This window comes from Salminus brasiliensis, chromosome 15, assembly GCF_030463535.1.
Source record: "Salminus brasiliensis chromosome 15, fSalBra1.hap2, whole genome shotgun sequence".
Lineage (NCBI taxonomy): Eukaryota > Metazoa > Chordata > Actinopteri > Characiformes > Bryconidae > Salminus > Salminus brasiliensis.
Window position 1 is genome coordinate 31,667,540 of NC_132892.1, and position 19,665 is coordinate 31,687,204.

The 19,665-nt window shown below is 40.0% G+C and overlaps 1 protein-coding gene across 1 annotated transcript; it reads right to left on the reverse strand.

Annotated features, from left to right (window-relative positions):
• Positions 1 to 8,825: 8,825 nt before the first annotated feature.
• Positions 8,826 to 11,853, reverse strand: LOC140536152 (GTPase IMAP family member 7-like). Its single transcript, XM_072657814.1, has 3 exons — positions 11,684 to 11,853; positions 11,095 to 11,215; positions 8,826 to 10,989 (listed from the first exon to the last, which is right to left on the reverse strand). Exons 1-3 carry the CDS (start codon positions 11,762 to 11,764, stop codon positions 10,115 to 10,117), a joined length of 1,077 nt encoding a protein of 358 aa, XP_072513915.1. The 5' UTR covers positions 11,765 to 11,853; the 3' UTR covers positions 8,826 to 10,114.
• Positions 11,854 to 19,665: the final 7,812 nt, after the last annotated feature.

Genomic DNA, 19,665 nt, shown 5'->3' on the forward strand with positions numbered 1-19,665 from the left:
AATAAGCTTTTAATATCCAACAGCCCATTTTTCACCCCAACCAACATCACACACTTATTATTTCATATCAACCAACAACTTAAATACTCAGTAAAAGCAAACAGGGCACGTGTAAGTCTTCTTGATCAAAGCTGCTGTCTGTAGAACTGCTGTAACCAGCTTCAGGTCAAGAACGCTTCCTCTGAAGTTCTCACTGCTGTGTTTCACTGCTGTGGTTTCCTTGCTCAGTTTCCGCTCTTCTCATCTATGTGTCTGTGTGTGTGTGTGTGTGTGTGTGTGTGTGTGTGTATAGTGTGTTACACAGTCATTCGAGATCTTTCAGGGCCTGAACCCAGTCCAACCCTAATGCACTTCTGCTACACACTTCCACTAGGGGGAAAGTCCAGGTTGAGGGGTGATCAGACTCCTCTCTGTTTGATAATCTCCTCCTTTCTTCTCTGCTTTTCCTTTCCTACATTTCTTCTAATCACATCTCACTTCTCACTAACAGACGTCTGCAGATAAAGACGTGCCTCCAGTCTTCATCCTGAGAGATCTGATGCTGGATCAGTCCCAACAGCAGCTGTGCTCCCCTGCATGATGGACTGCTCCAAGTGGAAGTGTGTAGGGGGAGTGAGAATGAAGTGAATTGGGAGAGGCAGGTTAAACAGAGCCACACCTACAGAGCTCACCGCAACAAGCAGAGCTCCTCACAGCCAGAGCAGAACTGCAGAGTGGAGCTGAACGCTGAACACGACTGAGTTCAGTCCCTACACTCACTTTCCTGCAGACACTTTTCAGAGTCCTGGATCAGACTGAGGAGAACAACACACCCCTCAGAGCTTCTGCTGGAGGTCAGGAGGTCTAATCAGGAAGGTGCTGGATGACTTTAATGGTTTCTGATTCTTTAGATGGATAAATCAATGTACACGTGCATCAGATCTGTCCTGTCTAAATAAAAGTCCTTGTTTTCCTTTTCAGAAATATTTCAATAAAGATAATATTTAATGATGGGCAGCTTTCCAAAATAAACGTCCAGTAGATCATATTTCCTGAGGATCTACTCTCATGTACTTACCAGCATCTCTGACTGGAGCTGTCTCCATGACCAGTTCTTGCTCTTCTTGTTTGGTTTTTTTTTGGTTCAGTTTCACATTTATATGAGATCTTTAGGAGCCTGGACCCAATTCCACCCCAGCTTACTTCTGCTACACACTTCCACTAGGGACAATCCAAGTTCCTGGGGGGATCCAACTACTTACAGTGTCAGAACTCATGAAATTCCTCAGCAATTCATGCCTTAATCTGAATGAATTGTCTGATTTAATACAAAAGCAACAGATACAATCAGTGAAACTCTCGTTCCAGTCTGAATTCTGAGAGATCTGATGCTGGATCAGGTGTAGAATCAGCTGTGCTCTCCTGCATGATGGACCGCTCCAAGTGGAAGTGTGTAGGGGAAGTCAGTACGAAGTGAATTTGGGCAACATCCCATGTTTGAAGCAGGAAGTCTGTGCTGGAGATCGAGCAGATGCCACACCTACAGAGTTCATATCAGCCATGTGTGTTTGAGATATTCAGATGTGAAATATGAAAGTGCTGCTGTTCTTCATGCAGTTTTTAAACTCTGCTGTGATGTGGGGGTTCTGTCATCCAGAGCTGGAAAATCCAGCTGGAAAATCCAGTAAATCCAGCCAATCAGAGCAGAGCTCATTTTTACTTATATTCGGTCCAACAGCCCTTTTCCTGCAGACCCAGTTTAAAGTATGATCATGTTCTCCTGCAGTTCTGGATCAGACAGAACAACAGAGCTCAGAGGAATCTCCTCTGGAATAGCTGAACCAGTCAGACCAGGAGGACCAGTGAACCACCACTGATCCTCCTTAGAAACCCGGCTGTAGGAGACGAAGGGTGTGAGAGCTTCAGGGTAGAAGTGAGGTTGTTTCCCGCTCAAATTTCAGTCACATGAACACTGAACCAACAAGAGCTGAGCACACACACACACACACACACACACACACACACACACACTTAGGAACTACTGTAGACATACTTTCTAGTCAACAAGTCAAGTCAGTCAATAATAAAGGCTGCAGATTCCTTTATGGCTTAAAAAACACCTGTATCAATAATATGTTATATACAGTTCTCTTTAGAAGTATGGAGTAATGATAATAATAATAACGATAATGATAATAATAGTAATGATAATGATAATGATAATAATAATAACGATAATGATAATAATAGTAATGATAATGATAATAATAGTAATGATAATGATAATAATGGTAATAATGTCAAACGTTTTAAAGACGTCCTGCAGTTAAATGAGTAATCCCATCCAGATAAGGCTACAGATTGCCTGGCTAAATGGAGGAGCACTGCTTTGTGAAACACCCCTCCAGATCTTGCTGCTCTTCTCATGTGTTCTTTGTGTTCAGCAGAGTTGAGGTCTTCAACACTTCAACCACTACGTTCTTCCTAATGATTTGTCTCTTCCAGCTTCTTCGGAGATGGCAGTATAGTTCTAAATATTAAAAGCACATTGAATTACTTGACACCCAACACACAACAAATGATGACCTTCACACTGAGAAGATCTCTGACAGGAACTCTGACTCTCATTCTGAGGAGCCTGTCTTCTGAACTCAACTGGGTGTTTCACTGCTGCGGTTTCCTTGCTCAGTTCTTGTTATTCTCGTTGATGTGTGTGTGTGTGTGTGTGTGTGTGTGTGTGTGTGTGTGTTTGTGTGTGTGTGTGTATAGTGTGTTACACAGTCATTCGAGATCTTTCAGGGCCTGAACCCAGTCCAACCCTAATGCACTGCTGCTACACACTTCCACTAGGGGGAAAGTCCAGGTTGAGGGGTGATCAGACTCCTCTCTGTTTGATAATCTCCTCCTTTCTTCTCTGCTTTTCCTTTCCTCCATTTCTTCTGATCACATCTCACTTCTCTCTAACAGATGTCTGCAGATAAAGACGTGCCTCCAGTCTTCATCCTGAGAGATCTGATGCTGGATCAGTCCCAACAGCAGCTGTGCTCCCCTGCATGATGGACTGCTCCAAGTGGAAGTGTGTAGGGGGAGTGAGAATTAAGTGAATTGGGAGAGGCAGGTTAAACAGAGCCACACCTACAGAGCTCACCGCAACAAGCAGAGCTCCTCACAGCCAGAGCAGAACTGCAGAGTGGAGCTGAACGCTGAACACGACTGAGTTCAGTCCCTACACTCACTTTCCTGCAGACACTTTTCAGAGTCCTGGATCAGACTGAGGAGAACAACACACCCCTCAGAGCTTCGGCTGGAGGTCTGATCAAGAAGGTCCTGGATGACTTTAATGGTTTCTGATTCTTCTGTTTTCTTCATCAGCTCTTGCTCTTCTGGCTTTCATGTGTGTGTTGAGCGGTGTTTGTGTGTTTGTACAGTATCTTACTCGTTCATTTCAGAGGCTGAACACAATCAACCACAGCTTACTTCATCTACACCCTTCCATGTGAGACGAACTGAGCTACAGAGGTCATCAAACTGTTCTTTAAGAAGTTGTGTTGTTTAACCATTTTCATTTCATTGTGTGTTTTTAGTCCAGTGGTTCCCAGCTTTGGTCCTAGAGAACCAGTGTTTTACAAAGAATCAGCTGTGCCCCCATCCCCTGTATTATGGACTGCTCCAAGTGGAAGTATATAAGGGAGTGAGAATGAAGTGAATTTGGGCGACGTCCTAGCTGAAGCAGGAATACAGTAAAGAGTTGTGTAGAAGAGTCACACCTACCAAACACCAACAAACAACGAACCCATTCTAGCAGCCTGTGCAGAAAAATGGTGAAATGGTGAAAAGCTAAACATGGGTTAAATAGTTTAAGATTTAAGATCTTTTGTTTCCCTTCATAGAAATGTTATTAATTATAAGATTAAATAGACACTAATTCATCGCCGTCATGCAAAAGTGATCTCCAAACATCTACAAAGTCCTACGTTACAGGAAAAGGAAAAGAACTTCTTAACTTTCAGTGTAGGAAGATTTTATTCCAGGTCATTTTGGAGTATTTCTATTGGTCGGTTTATGAAAATCTGACACAATGTAAAAAACAATTTCCAGATTCACATTAATAAATGAATACTTTTTTGCATAACAGTGACATTTGAGTTCAGTTTAATATAATATTTGAAGTATGAAATTGTTCTTCTGCAGTTCTGAACCAGTCAAACTAGTAAACCTTCTCAGATGAAGGGTATAAGAGCTTCAGGGTAGACGTCTGGGCGTATCCTGCTCAAATGTCAGTCACACAAAGAATCAACAAACAGTAACTGAACAAACATCATCAACTGAGACATTTATACCAACATGGCCTGTCCAGACAAGGACAGAAAGAGCCGTCTAAGATGTTTTCGTCTCTGATCTAAAAGGAAGGTGAATCACTTTAGGGGTTCGGTTTCGGGATGTTCTTCTCAATAAGAATGAAGTGAATTTGGGCGACGTCCTAGCTGAGGCAGGAATCATGTAAAGAGGAGTGTAGAAGAGCCACACCTACCAAACGCAGACAAACAACTCATGCAGAGAAACTGACTATGCAGATATTGATTTCACCTCACTCTTCTTTTTGAGCATTCAGCTGCCATCTGCTTATATTTATAAAAATGCTATCAGCTATAAGATATAAGATAAAAAATATTAATCAGTTACTGTCACACAAAAACTTGTATCTGCAAAATGGCAACTTTACAGAAGAAAGAAAAAACTTCAATGTATGTCAATGTAAAAAATAGTTTTTTCTATTGGTCCATTCATTGTGTAATTATGAGACAATAAAAGGAACAAGTCCCAGAATCACATTATGGAGAAAAGAGAGAAACAGCAAAGTGAAAAAATGGAGATATATTTATTTTTTGACAGCAATGAAGTGTTGAATGCTTGTGAGTTTTTTTTTGCTTATAATATGATATTTTACTATAGAAAAACAGAGAACAGAGGAGTCTCCAGTTATGTAGCTGTACCAGTCAGACCAGGAGGACCAGTGAACCATCACAGATCCTTCATATAAACCCGGCTGTAGGAGTGTAGGTGTGAAAGCTTCAGGGTAGAAGTTAGGTAGTTTCCCGCTCACATAGCCATGGAACAAACAAGAGCTGAACACACACACACACACACACACACACACACACACACACACACACTTAGGGACTACTCTAAACATGCCCTCCGGGACATTATTGTGCACTGAGTGTACTAATAGAACAGTCCCGCTGTTTCTCAATCGGACACTATTCTGTTCATCAGTATGTACTGCCACACAGCTCTGTCATCTGCACTGCCACTTTAAAACTCTATACTGTAATGATACCCCAGGATGCCTTACATCACTACATTATATTAATGTAGTTACTGCACTGTTACATTACACATAATTCATTCTGTATATTACATTATATTAATGTAATTATTACTGCACTACAATCACTTTTTACGCTTTTATGCCTCTAGCATGCTGCTCTCTTGTTTGATTTTGCTGCTGTAAAAACTGACTTTCCCTGTGGGATAAATAAAGTGATCTATCTATCTATCTATCTATCTATCTATCTATCTATCTATCTATCTATCAGTCAACAAGTCAAGTCAAGTCAGTCAATAATAAAGCCCAGAGGTAAGGACTGCTTGTTAGTAATGTTCCTCAGCTCTTCTCCAGTAGGCTCTTAGCCTCCCTCCCATCACAGAAATGTGTATTTAAGAATAAGTGTGTGTGTGTGTGTGTGTGTGTGTGTTCAGGTGGTTTGTTCAGTGTTCATGTAAGCAGGAAACCACCTTCTATCCTGACGCTTTCACACCTACACTCCTACAGCCGGGTTTATATGAAGGATCTGTGATGGTTCACTGGTCCTCCTGGTCTGACTGGTACAGCTACACAAGTGGAGACTTCTCTGAGCTCTGTTTTTCTGTCTGATCCAGAACTGCAGAAGAAAAATATCATATTTTAAGCTAAAACAAATCAAACATTCAGCGATCTGACAAAAAACATACTTCCACTTAGGAGAATCTAGGTTGCAAGGGTGATCAAACTGCTGCGTAAGATGAACATGATATAACAAGCATACTAACATTTCCCCTACAAAAACAGAATTACAGGAGTTAATCTGATCGATCTCTTTCAAACAAGACATTTATTTAACTATAGCGAATGTTTTATTCAAGTCAAAATGTCAAAATGAGGTAAAGCTGTACCAGTCAGACCAGGAGGACCAGTGAACCATCACAGATCCTTCATATAAACCCGGCTGTAGGAGTGTAGGTGTGAAAGCTTCAGGGTAGAAGTTAGGTAGTTTCCCGCTCACATAGCCATGGAACAAACAAGAGCTGAACACACACACACACACACACACACACACACACACACACACTTAGGGACTACTCTAAACATGCCCTCCGGGACATTATTGTGCACTGAGTGTACTAATAGAACAGTCCCGCTGTTTCTCAATCGGACACTATTCTGTTCATCAGTATGTACTGCCACACAGCTCTGTCATCTGCACTGCCACTTTAAAACTCTATACTGTAATGATACCCCAGGATGCCTTACATCACTACATTATATTAATGTAGTTACTGCACTGTTACATTACACATAATTCATTCTGTATATTACATTATATTAATGTAATTATTACTGCACTACAATCACTTTTTACGCTTTTATGCCTCTAGCATGCTGCTCTCTTGTTTGATTTTGCTGCTGTAAAAACTGACTTTCCCTGTGGGATAAATAAAGTGATCTATCTATCTATCTATCTATCTATCTATCTATCTATCTATCAGTCAACAAGTCAAGTCAAGTCAGTCAATAATAAAGCCCAGAGGTAAGGACTGCTCGTTAGTAATGTTCCTCAGCTCTTCTCCAGTAGGCTCTTAGCCTCCCTCCCATCACAGAAATGTGTATTTAAGAATAAGTGTGTGTGTGTGTGTGTGTGTGTGTGTGTGTGTGTTCAGGTGGTTTGTTCAGTGTTCATGTAAGCAGGAAACCACCTTCTACCCTGACGCTTTCACACCTACACTCCTACAGCCGGGTTTATATGAAGGATCTGTGATGGTTCACTGGTCCTCCTGGTCTGACTGGTACAGCTACACAAGTGGAGACTTCTCTGAGCTCTGTTTTTCTGTCTGATCCAGAACTGCAGAAGAAAAATATCATATTTTAAGCTAAAACAAATCAAACATTCAGCGATCTGACAAAAAACATACTTCCACTTAGGAGAATCTAGGTTGCAAGGGTGATCAAACTGCTGCGTAAGATGAACATGATATAACAAGCATACTAACATTTCCCCTACAAAAACAGAATTACAGGAGTTAATCTGATCGATCTCTTTCAAACAAGACATTTATTTAACTATAGCGAATGTTTTATTCAAGTCAAAATGTCAAAATGAGGTAAACGATTACATAAAACCTGAATCAAAAAATGAAACTATAAGAGCAAAACAATAGATGTATGTAGAAAACCTCTGTTAAAATATAGATCAAGCACTGGGTCAGTAGATTTTGCCTTATGCTAAGAAAAAAACACTTAAATTTGTTGCTATAAGTAGAGTAAGATGTTGGGTGAACCCACCTTGAGCTACCCTAAAAACTGCTGTCTAATAAGTCTATTTAAAATCTCACAGATGCAGTTCCCACTGGCTCCAGCAGAGGTAGGTGTAACAATACAAACCCCACCATCCCTGTTCTTGCTTGTGTTTTGCAGCTGCGATGTAAAGTTTAGAAGGAGGGAAGTGTCCTTTTATCCCCTAATAATGAATGTTTTGGTCAAGGTTCTTGGACTCTTGTGATGACAGAGGAATGGAGTGTCCAGCATGACTGTTACTGAGTCAAATAACAGGGATTGACACCAACTAGTACTGAGTCACATTTCTTATCTGTGCTGGTATTTGTAGTTTTAGCAGTACTGATAGATTTACATTACATTTACATTTATGGCATTTAGCTGACGCTCTTATCCAGAGCAACTTACAAGGTTACTCGTATTACAGAGGAGGTTCCAACGTAGTGTTAGGAGTCTTGCCCAAGGACTCTTATTGGTGTAGCGCAGTATAGTCACCCAGACCAGGAATCGAACTCTAGTCTCCCACATGGTGTGGTAGCTTACTGGCCGGTAGTGGTGTTATCTGTTGCGCCACACCAACCAAGATAACCAAGATAAAAACAATGGAACTACAGTGTGTGGCATTTATACCGGGTTCTTCAGATTGTTCTGAAAGGACTTTCCTCTCCATAATACTGATTTCTATCTAGATTTATAATATTGCAGCATAGAGGAAGATTGGATTCATTTATTGAAATAGTTGGTGTAGCATAATGGGTAACACCACCACCTTCTCCATGGAAGACTAGAGTTCGACATGCCAGTGGGCCAAACACATCAGTCTACACCAATAAGAGTCCTGGGGTAAAACCCCTAACTTTACATTCTCTACGATTCACATTTAAGAGCTCTGGAAAACAATGATGGATAAATGCTAACTTAACCAACATAGTAATTAGACCTGTCATTAGATTTGAGTTAGCAATTAATTTATTTAGAAATTGTCATTAATTGCGATTAACCCCTGTACTTGCATCCTAGCTATCATTTTAGTAGCTTCTACCTGATAATAAATGCAACCAGAGTTCAAATAATCAAACAACACCCATTGCCGCCCGCTAAATCAAAAGTACAAGCGTTATTTTCTGATGCCTAAAGGTGTCTAAAGGTGTTATAACCCAAGTTAGACATGGAAACCTGGAAACATTTGGTTTATTAATAAAACCCACAATGTGTCTCAGTGTATTTTCTGCTTTATTGTATTTCAGTGCTGTTACATACGACTGCAGATAGGTCCAATAAATGTAACAGGCCTATATACAGAAACGATGACACTGGATTGCATCACTACTAACCAGAACTATCAGCAACCACTTCAACTCTTACAGTATGTGTACCAATACTTTTGGTGTGCTGTGATTAGAAAAAAATAAAATACTACAGGTAGTGTCAGCAGAAAAAAAGGTACAGTCACAGTACAGAAGTTCAAGAATTCTCAATAGAACAAAAAACAAAAAAACATATACATTCACATAAGTTCACAATTCAAACAATCTTCATTAACTTCTGAAATACACTCACACAGCAATTTATTTGGAAGACCTGTCCACCTACTTATTCGTGCAAATGACTAATCAGCATTGCAGTGTATAACATTGCAAATACAGGCCAGCAGGTAATTTTCACATCAGCCATCAGAATGGGGAACAAATGTGGTGTCATTGGTTTTGAGCCTGGCATGGTTGTTGAGTATGTCTAGAACTGCTGTTCTCTTGGGATTTCCAGAATAATAGGTCAACAGAGAATGGCCAAACTGGTTGGCTCAACAGAAAGGATACAGTAAATCAGAAAACCCCTCTGCACAACTGTGGTGGGAAGAAAAGTTCAGCTCAGAATGCAGAACAACACCTCCAACCTTGAGGAGGATGAGCTACAACAGCAGAAGACCACGTCAGGTTCCTCATCTTTCAGCCAAGACCAGAAAGCTGAGGCTGCAGTGGCTCAGCACAGGCTCACCAAATCTGGACAGATCTTGAACACTGGAGAACCGTAGCCTGATCTGATGAAGTTCGATTCTACAGATGGTGGGGTCAGAATTTGGTACCACAGCATTAATCCATGGACCCAACCTGCCTTGTATCAACAGTCCAGGCTGGTGGAGGTGGTGGTGGAATGGGGATGTTTTCTTGGCTTGCTTTGGGTGGTTAATACCAATGAATCATCTCTTGAAGGCCCCAGACTATTTGAGGATTGTTGCTGCTGACCACAGTTTACCATCTCCCAGCAACTACTTCCAGCATGAAGCAAAAGTGGTCTGTTGTAAAGAACATGTCAATGAGTTCAATGTTCTTCAGTGCTGGTTCTTCCCAGTCGCCAGATCTAGAACATGGTAGAACGGAGGATTCAGGGCATGAATGTGCTCCTGAAAGAGCTGCATAAATTAAATGTTTGTTGCAGTCAAACCTAGATGGAGGCTAGTTTGAGAGCAAATGGAGGCCCTAGCTAGCACTAGCAGAATCGTCCTAATAAAAAGCTGAGTGAGTGTATATTGAGAAAGAAACCTCATTTTTCCCAAAAACTAATAAAGGACCACCATCTTTTTTTCTTTGGTTTTTCCATCCTTCTCTTCTGCTCCTCCTCATTTCTTATCTCTATTTCCATAACCATCCTCTTCCACTCCTCCTCCTCTCGTACATCTCTAATTTTCATCAGCCTCCTATTCCTCTCCACCTCCCTTATCCTTTTCTTTTCCTCCTCTCTCTTCTTCTCTTCCTCTTTCCTGATCTGACTCTCCTTCTCTACCTTACACCTCTCCACGTCCTCCATCAGCAGACGTCTCCATTCCTTCAGACTGACTGTGCTGATGTTGAAAGTGTTTCTGCTGTCATACGTCATCCTGTCTATCTTGTTGAGCAGCTCTGAAACCTGCGAGAAGTCTCTGGTTTCCCTATTGCTCAAGATGTGATGTCTGCCCCCACACAGCTGAACGAGAGTCTGGAGATCCACACTCTCATTAAGAAACTCCTCCATTGGTTTCCCCTCCAGCTGATCTGCGCCAGTGAAGAGCACCATGGTGAACTTCAGAGCTTCTTCTCCAAAGCTCTTCTGAATCCACTTCACGAAGTTCCTGTCCTCCTCTGTGAACCTCCCCAGTTTGATCACCAGCAGGAACACGTGAAGACCAGGTGAAGCCGTTGTGATACACCTCGATTCCTGGTCAGATGACAGCCACATGTCCATAAGGGGAGGTGTGTCAATAACAGTGATTCTTCTCCCTTCAACAGATCCAGTCTGTTCCTGACAGCTTCTAGTCACAGAAACAGGAGATGCTGCCGCTCTGAAAGCATATGTACCCAGGATGGTGTTTCCTGTAGTGCTCTTTCCTGCTCCAGAGTTGCCCAACATCATCAATCTCAACTCAGGTCCAACCGGACGATCTGTGGAAATGAAGAATGTTGGAAAAATAAAGTAGACAATACAGTTCAGTTCTTTAAGGGATGATCACCTGGACACGTATCTAGAATTTTATAATGATTGAGTACCTTTATTAGTAACTGAACCTCCACTGCGTAATGTCGGTAAGACAGCGGTGCCGATGAGTGCAAGTCTAATCAAAAATTTCCATCTGAATCCAGAGTTAGAGTTGGATTTCTGAGTGCTCCCCTTTACAGAAAGAAAGGTAGAACACCTCAATTATAAAATTCTTTGAGAATGTTTAAATTACAGGATATAAACTACTACTGAAGTGCAGAGCACTCTGACAAACGCAAATACAGTAATGTGCAGATGTTCTGGCAGATGTTAATGTCTGGACATTAAGGGACAGGCTCTCAGACATGAATTAAGCCTAGTTCTGTATATTCCTTTCAATGGAGAATTTCCCTTTAGAAAGCTTTGTAGTCCAGGACTGGGTTTAATCCCTGTCTAGTTTATACATACTTATATATAAATAAATAAATAAATAATCCACTTTGACGTTGTGTTTTATGAGTGTGTGTGGTGCGTTTAACCATTCCCCCTCTTCTGGGAGAAGGTCAGTAACTTCTTGTTCCTATCCAACACCTAGTTCATCTAATCAGTCCTTCATTAAAGTAAACCAGGTGAGCTGCTGATGGAAGTGAACAACCTCACCTTGCCTTGCTCTGTCTCTATCGCTGTCTTAGGCTGATGTTCTGCTCCCTCTGAGACACTGGAGATCCCAAAAGCCAGCATTTCATTTAAAAGGGTGAAAAATATGACATTAATTTCAGTAAGAAATTCTTCTTATTCTTTTTAATCTGAAGTTACATCACTGTGTTCATCATTAGAACATCTCCAAAGTTCTCCTCATGGAGTCTAGTATTATTTAGAGTTCTCCTCAGATCAACACCTGGTTTGGTGGTAAATCAGGGCTTAATGATGGTAAATCAGGTGAGCTGCTGCTGCTGATGCTGATGGAGTTGAACACATCCTCCATGCTGTGCTGGCTGGACTGGGGGGGCGTCCAGGAGAAACCTGGAGGAACCGAGCTCTGTTCTTCAGACTAGCTCACAGACAAGATCTCACTACTTTCTTTCTTCAGAATGAGAAGCTCTTGCTTCTCCTTTTTACTGGATTTATGTTCAGCTGCTTCATCTTCACCTGTTCTGATCACCTGTTCTGGAGTTTCTATGGTAAAAACGTTCAGTGCAGAGAGAAATAACCTATAATAATGGCAACCTTAAACTGAATGTGCATTAGCAATAGGGCTGCTCAATACATACCAAGAAACTGTGTTATTTGGATGATATTTTACCTGTGAGAAGAGTGGGAGAGATTTCCATTAAAAGTGTTTGGTGTGTCCATGGAGTGGTGATCAATAGAAGAGGGCTGGGTATTTTGGTCACTATCACTGCAAATAGTATTACAAAGACCCACTTGCACAAGACAAATCTGAACAGATCACAGTGGCCAACAGTTCATTCATTTAACATTGAATTTTGAACTGAACTGAAGAAATTTGCTGAAGTGAAAAACTAATTTTTTAAATAAACGTAACCTTCATAAGTAAGTGTGACTTTAATGTCTGAAGAAGTGACTTAGACAAATTAAAGGTCCAACCTTCCAGCAGGACAGAGCTCATTTTTGCTGTCACGGCCTCTGTCGTATTCCTTCTCCGTTCCCGAATATCTGAAGGTTGTCCATCTCTCACTCACTTGAACTAACAGACAGAACATAAATACTGACTTGAGAATGGAGGCAGCTCTCTCCTGCCTTTATCAGATAATACCTCATAAAAGACAAGACGGAACCTGTAGATAATCTGGGTCCCATAGTTCTTGTTGAACTTTACCTGTTATACACTATTGTTAGAAATTTGGAATCATTTAAATGCAGTATTTCTGTTTACACAATTTATAAAATGTGGATGATATGTTAATTTCATAAACTACATATTACAAAGTATATTAAAAGCAATGTTGCTAAATTAATATTCATATAGAATGTAATATATCAGATTGTTGCTGTAAGAACAAAACCCTCATATCCTCAAAATAATAATAAAAAAAACAATTCTAGGTGAAGAAAAATGTAACAAACAGTGAATAAATGTAAATACAAGTAAGTTTTGAGGATTTCTAAAATTAAGTTTTCTTTTTGTTAAAGGTTTTTTTTTTTGTTTTAATGCTTTTATACTGTTAAAAACATTAGTCAAACAACACCCACTGTGAACGGTATTGCAGCTCCACCTTTCCTTATTTAGGGACTTAATAGTACTACACTTCAAAACAACTGTACATTTAAGTTATGTAAGTGATGTAAACCATACCATATGCAAAACAAATAAGAACCATGTGTAACCAGTGCAGCCTTTGCCTGGCTACATAGTGTCTGGTGAGCCCTGTCAGCCACCGTAGTCAAGGTGATGCGCTGTTTTCCCCCTCCCTTTTCTCACGTACTAGGTGTGCTTTGGTTGAGCCAGATCAGCCACCCTAGTTGGAGCACTGCGCTGTTTTCCCCCTCCCTCTACGGAAGCGCAGGTGGATACAGTCGGGGTGAGCATTAGCTTTAGTATATATACATACGGCGGTGCTGGGTGTAGGGAGAGCTTCATTCTGCTGGGGTCTGTTGTGACTTCGGCGACGGTCATCAGACGGTAGGTTACTTCTAAAAGTGGTGCTACGTTGGGTTGTGGTTAAATATTAAGGTGTAATGTCCCTGTGCAGGTGTGTTGGTGTGCCGGTCTATGCAAGCTTCCCCCCCTTCTTCTGAGTCTGTGGTGCATTAGCACAGAGCTCTCGGAAACAGCTTCAACACTGTAGCCATGTGCTGGGGATTCACTGCGCTTTCAGCGCTCCTGTAAGCAGGTTGTGCTGAGACAGCGTCTAACAGGAGGGGAATGTGGGTTGGTGCAGCAGCTAACTGGGTGTGAGCTCGTGCATCGCAGCAGCTAAAGCGTCCTGTGTGAGCGTCGCCACTGACCAGTCCAGGGGGCGCCGGACTATTGGGACGTGCAGACCTGAAAGCAGCTACTCGTCATCTCTTGTTTTAATAATAAATGTTTAATACCTACATGGTGAAATTGGAGCCGCTGCTGTTTTGCTGGGTTTGTTACTTTTGTTTGGTTGGTTTTGCTTTTTTTTCTATTTTGTTTCCTAGTTTTATTTTGATTTGCTTTTGTTTATTATTTTGCTTGATTACTTTGCTGCTTGGTTGTTTTGTTCTATTTAAATTGATTTTGTTATTTTTGCATTTAATGATTTGGTTATCAATTGATGGCTTTATGCTGTGCATTTTTGGTTAATTGATTTACTGTTTCATTTCATTTGGCAGCAGTTCTTGGTTTATCGTGTGGAATATTTTAAAGAACTATTTTTTTTTTTTGTTTATTATTATTATTATTATTATTATTATTATTGGCTATTTGTGGGAAATCATTCTGGCTGTGGGGAGTCCTCTGGTTCCAGTGATCAGAGCCATTGTGGATTCTAATTGTCTCTTCTTCTTATAGGACATCTGGATGCTCCTTTCCTGTCTGTTCACTCGTGGTTTGGCACCTTACTTGCGGTGGTGTGAGTTCACGTGCACTGCACTTTTGCTTGTGTGTGTGTGTGTGTGTGTGTGTGTGTGTGTGTGTGTGTGTATTGGAGACTCTAGAATGCAGACAGGGCTAGGCCACCTGTAATTGGACGCCCACAGCCGATATCCCAGTTCTTTGGAGCTCCTGTAATTTTATTATATTCTTTGTTTATTTTTCTTATTGTGTTGGTTGCTAATTTTAAATAATATTAATAAATGAGTGATTTTATACATGGTGGTGAATAAACCTTTCTAATTACCTCAATCCATGTCTCTGAATATTTTTCAGGCTTACCTGTGTGTCTAGGTGCTTTTTATTACTCAGATTTATAGAATATTTCCTGGGGTGAAATTCCCCAGGTGGCGTAGTCGGGTGTTGCTATACTACCACAGGTCACACATGGTATAACAAATAACAAGTATAACGCATAACAAATTAGTTTTGTAAAGGAACTGTGTGGGTGTGAAAAACTTCCCAGGGTCCACGTGGTCTTTGCTAATAGGTCTTGCACTGCTAAATGCCTTGGTCCCTTTGTTCTGTTCCCCCATAACAAAACTGAACTGGATGGTTTCATTTTGTCATAAAGGTGAGAATATGAAACTAACAATTATGCATTTGATTTCAACATCACTCATCAAAAGCATCATGAGTTTTAAATGCAAAGCAGCCTAAAACATTGTCAACAAGCATCACGGTTTGTTGTTGTTCAACATGTAAGGCATGATTAGTTACATTAATTAGAGCCACCAAAAAGAATTTCCAATGTCCAATGCCCCTACTACAGCACTTAACTGTGTTTAAATTATACTGAGATTTGAGTAGTATGTTGTAAATAAATACATTTATGTACTTACTTAAATATGTTTAAAATACATTAACATTATGCTTGCAAGTAAACTTTGATCACGTCAAAAATAATATAGTATACATTTTATAAACAATATATATTTAAATAAATACTTTGAATTATACTTTTAGTTACATTTGCGCTTCATTTGATTTAATATACTTCTGAAATACTTGTTTTCAAACAGATATTTGAAGTGTATTAAGTGTATTAATTCACTACAGCACACTTGAAATTTTGAATAAAGTTATGTTAGTATATATTTTTTATATAAAAGGTGTAAATATAAAACTGTATACTACAAAATATTTGTTGTGCACTGCAAAGTATTTTGAGAAGTGTTCTATTTTGGTAAGACATATATGGTATATTTGTAGTTTGTAAGTATATTTATTTCATGTCTATTTTTAGTACAGTTTTTTGTACACTAAATGTATAATAGTGATGCAGTTGTAATACTTATTAAATAGTTCAATTTTAGCACAGTTGGGTACACTTAACCCAATTAATGTTAGTCTTTTGCACTATTTTTGTACAATTTAAGTATAATTAAAGTACAAAAGATGGCTGTTCTAGTTTAACACTCTTTAAGTGCATTTATTATTATTAGCTTCAAGTACAGTTTAGTGCACTGTAGCATTATTAAAATGTAATAAAGTTAGTAAAGTTTTTTTACTAAGGTTATCACAGATATTGTGACTCATGAAAACATCAGTAGTTCTATGCATGGCTTTTAGTGTTTGTGGGTGATAGTAAACAAGCTAAATACATTATTTTAAAAGGCTTACCTGAAAGTTTCATTGGTGCCTGCATCTCCATGATCACTGCTGTTCTTCTTCTTCTCTGTTTGGTTATGTGTGTGAACACAGTATAAGAACTGAGTCATCCGAGAACTGTGAATCAAACCGAAATTACAGGCATCATGAAGTAGCAACACTTTCTAGAATAGCCTTAAAATTAAGAATTCCCCGATGCAAAGCCTTTACCGTATACTCTACCAAGCTGGTGTGACCAACTAGACACTAAGAGCCCCAGGGACAACGGTTAAATGCCACACCTCCAGAAAGAGACTGGCCTATTCCTAAGAAGCTGATTATTTATTTTGAAACTGATTTGCCAAACGAGGTACCACCTTCTAGAAAACTACGAATCATTTTATTACCGGTTTGAAATGCTGACCTATCACATTCAAATGTGAAATATAGCTGTTTATGTGCACTTGGTGAAAGGGAGGGGTATTAACGGCCACACATCAACTTTCTGAAAAACATTACTTTGAAACTGGTAAGAATGCTGTGGTGCTCTTGGAGATGCACCCTGCAATTACTTCTTCTCTTTAAAAAAAGCTTCCCAACACAAACCCTAGTTTTAGTACCCAGGATTGTCTGAGTTAGAACTTGGGCATCTGATTGTCTCCAAGGGTATTTTGGTCCAGTGTGAAATCATTCACTGTAGAGAAACTTTGGTACATTGGTGGTGACAGAAACCAGGGGTCACCATGTATACACGTGTAATTTCAAATTAAAGTTTTCAAAGGACAAAGGAAAAATGACAGACACAAACTGTAGCACCATAAACATACTTATAGATCTGACCATATATAAACACTAATAACACTCCTACAGAAAGTGGTGGTGGTTTTCCATCACTGTGTTCATCATTAGAACATCTCCAAAGTTCTCCTCTCTCATGGAGTCTAGTATTATTATTGGGGTGTCCAGGAGAAACCAGGAACTACGCTCTGTTCTTCAGACTAGCTCACAAGATCTTACCTACAAACCGGATTCCAAAAACAGTTGGGACACTAAACAAATTGTGAATAAAAACTGAATGCAATGATGTGAAGATGGCAAATGTCAATATTTTATTCGTAATAGAAGACAGATCATAGATGACAGATCAAAAGTTTAATCTGAGTAAATGTAACATTTTAAGGGAAAAATATGTTCACAAATTTCACAGTGTCAACAAATCCCAAAAAAGTTGGGACAAGGCCATTTTTCCCACTGTGTGGCATCCCCCTTCTTCTTACAACACTCAGCAGACGTCTGGGGACAGAGGAGACCAGTTTCTCAAGTTTAGAAATAGGAACGCTCTCCCATTCATGTCTAATACAGGCCTCTAACTGTTCAATCGTCCTGGGCCTTCTTTGTCGCACCTTCCTCTTTATGATGCGCCAAATGTTCTCTATAGGTGAAAGATCTGGACTGCAGGCTGGCCATTTCAGTACCTGGATCCTTCTCCTACGTAGCCATGATGTTGTGATTGCTGCAGAATGTGGTCTGGCATTATCTTGTTGAAAAATGCAGGGTCTTCCCTGAAAGAGATGACGTCTAGATGGGAGCACATGTTGTTCTAGAGCCTGAACATAGTTCTCTGCATTAATGGTGCCTTTCCAGACATGCAAGCTGCCCATGCCACAAGCACTCATGCAACCCCATACCATCAGTGATGCAGGCTTCTGAACGGAGCGCTGATAACAACTTGGGTTATCCTTGTCCTCTCTGGTCCGGATGACATGGCGTCCCAGTTTTCCATAAAGAACTTCAAATCGTGACTCATCTGACCACAGAACAGTCTTCCATTTTGCCACACTCCATTTTAAAAGACCCCTGGCCCAGTGCAAACGTCTGAGCTTGTGGAGCTTGCTTAGAAATGGCTTCCTCTTTGCACTGTAGAGTTTCAGCTGGCAACGGCGGACGGCACGGTGGATTGTGTTCACTGACGATGATTTCTGGAAGTATTCCTGAGCCCATTCTGTTATTTCCTTGACAGTGGCATTCCTGTTTGAGGTGCAGTGACGTTTAAGGGCCCGGAGATCACGAGCATCCAGTAGAGTTTTACGGCCTTGACCCTTACGCACAGCGATTGTTCCAGATTCTCTGAATCTTTTGATGATGTTAAGCACGGTTGATGATGATAACTTAAAAGTCTTTGCTATTTTATGCTGGGTAACACTATTCTGGTATTGCTGCACTATCTTTCTGCGCAACAATGGTGGAATTGGTGATTCTCTTGCCATCTTGGCTTCAGAGAGACACTGACACTCTGAGAAGCTCTTTTTATACCCAATCATGTTGTCAATTGACCTAATTAGTGTTAATTGGTCTTCCAGCTGTTCGTCATATGCTCAATTTCCTTTTTCCAGCCACTTATTGCTACTTGTCCCAACTTTTTTGGGATTTGTTGACACTGTGAAATTTTGAATCAACATATTTCTCCTTTAAAATGTTACATTTACTCAGATTAAACTTTTGATCTGTCATCTATGTTCTATTACGAATAAAATATTGACATTTGCCATCTCCACATCATTGCATTCAGTTTTTACTCACAATTTGTTTAGTGTCCCAACTTTTTTGGAATCCGGTTTGTACTTTCTTTAAAATGAGAAAGTCCTGTTATTTGCTTCATTTGATATTTTTGAAATACTTGTTTTCAAACAGATATTTGTAGTGTATTAAGACATCTACTGTAGTAATTCACTACAGCACACTTGAAATGTTGAATAAAGTTATGTCAATATATATTTTTATATATAAAAAGTGTATAAAACAGGAGAAACCAAGAACTAAGCTCTGTTCTTCAGGCTAGCTCACAAGATCTTACCTACTTTCTTCAAAATTCAAAATTAGAAAGTCCTGTTATTTGCTGTCAGACAAAAACCTTTTATCTCCATTTTTTTTTACATTTTTGACATAATATGAATCTGGTAACTGTTTTTTTTACTGTTTCTGAATTACATGAAGAAACTTTTCAAACCAAACCACTCTGAATCAGCTTATTATCATCTCAGCCATCCACTTCTATTTAAAATGGAATTCCCCCTTCAAAGACTAGACTTGTTTGTTTCCTGGCATTCAATACCCACCTGCTCTACCTGGGCGAACCACCACCTTTATGTACATTCGTCATTCATTCACTGCTCGCTCTTCAGCTATGAGAAATTGGCACAAATTGGTTTCCCTTTTCTCTCTGGTGAATAACAGAGAAAGGAAAATGAAAGTAAAAAGGAGATAGACTGTTCATTCAGGGTACAGTCCAAACAAAGCCCATGTGAAACAAAGCCCCTCCCCAAGCCCATGTGAGGGTCCAGCTGTAAACAATAGTTCATGTGTACAACACATCTGGATCTGTGGTAAACCTGACTCAAGACTACATGTCCCACAATTCCATCGCTCACTGACACGCGCGCAAAAAAAAAAAAAGTGTTTCCTCGTTGTATTA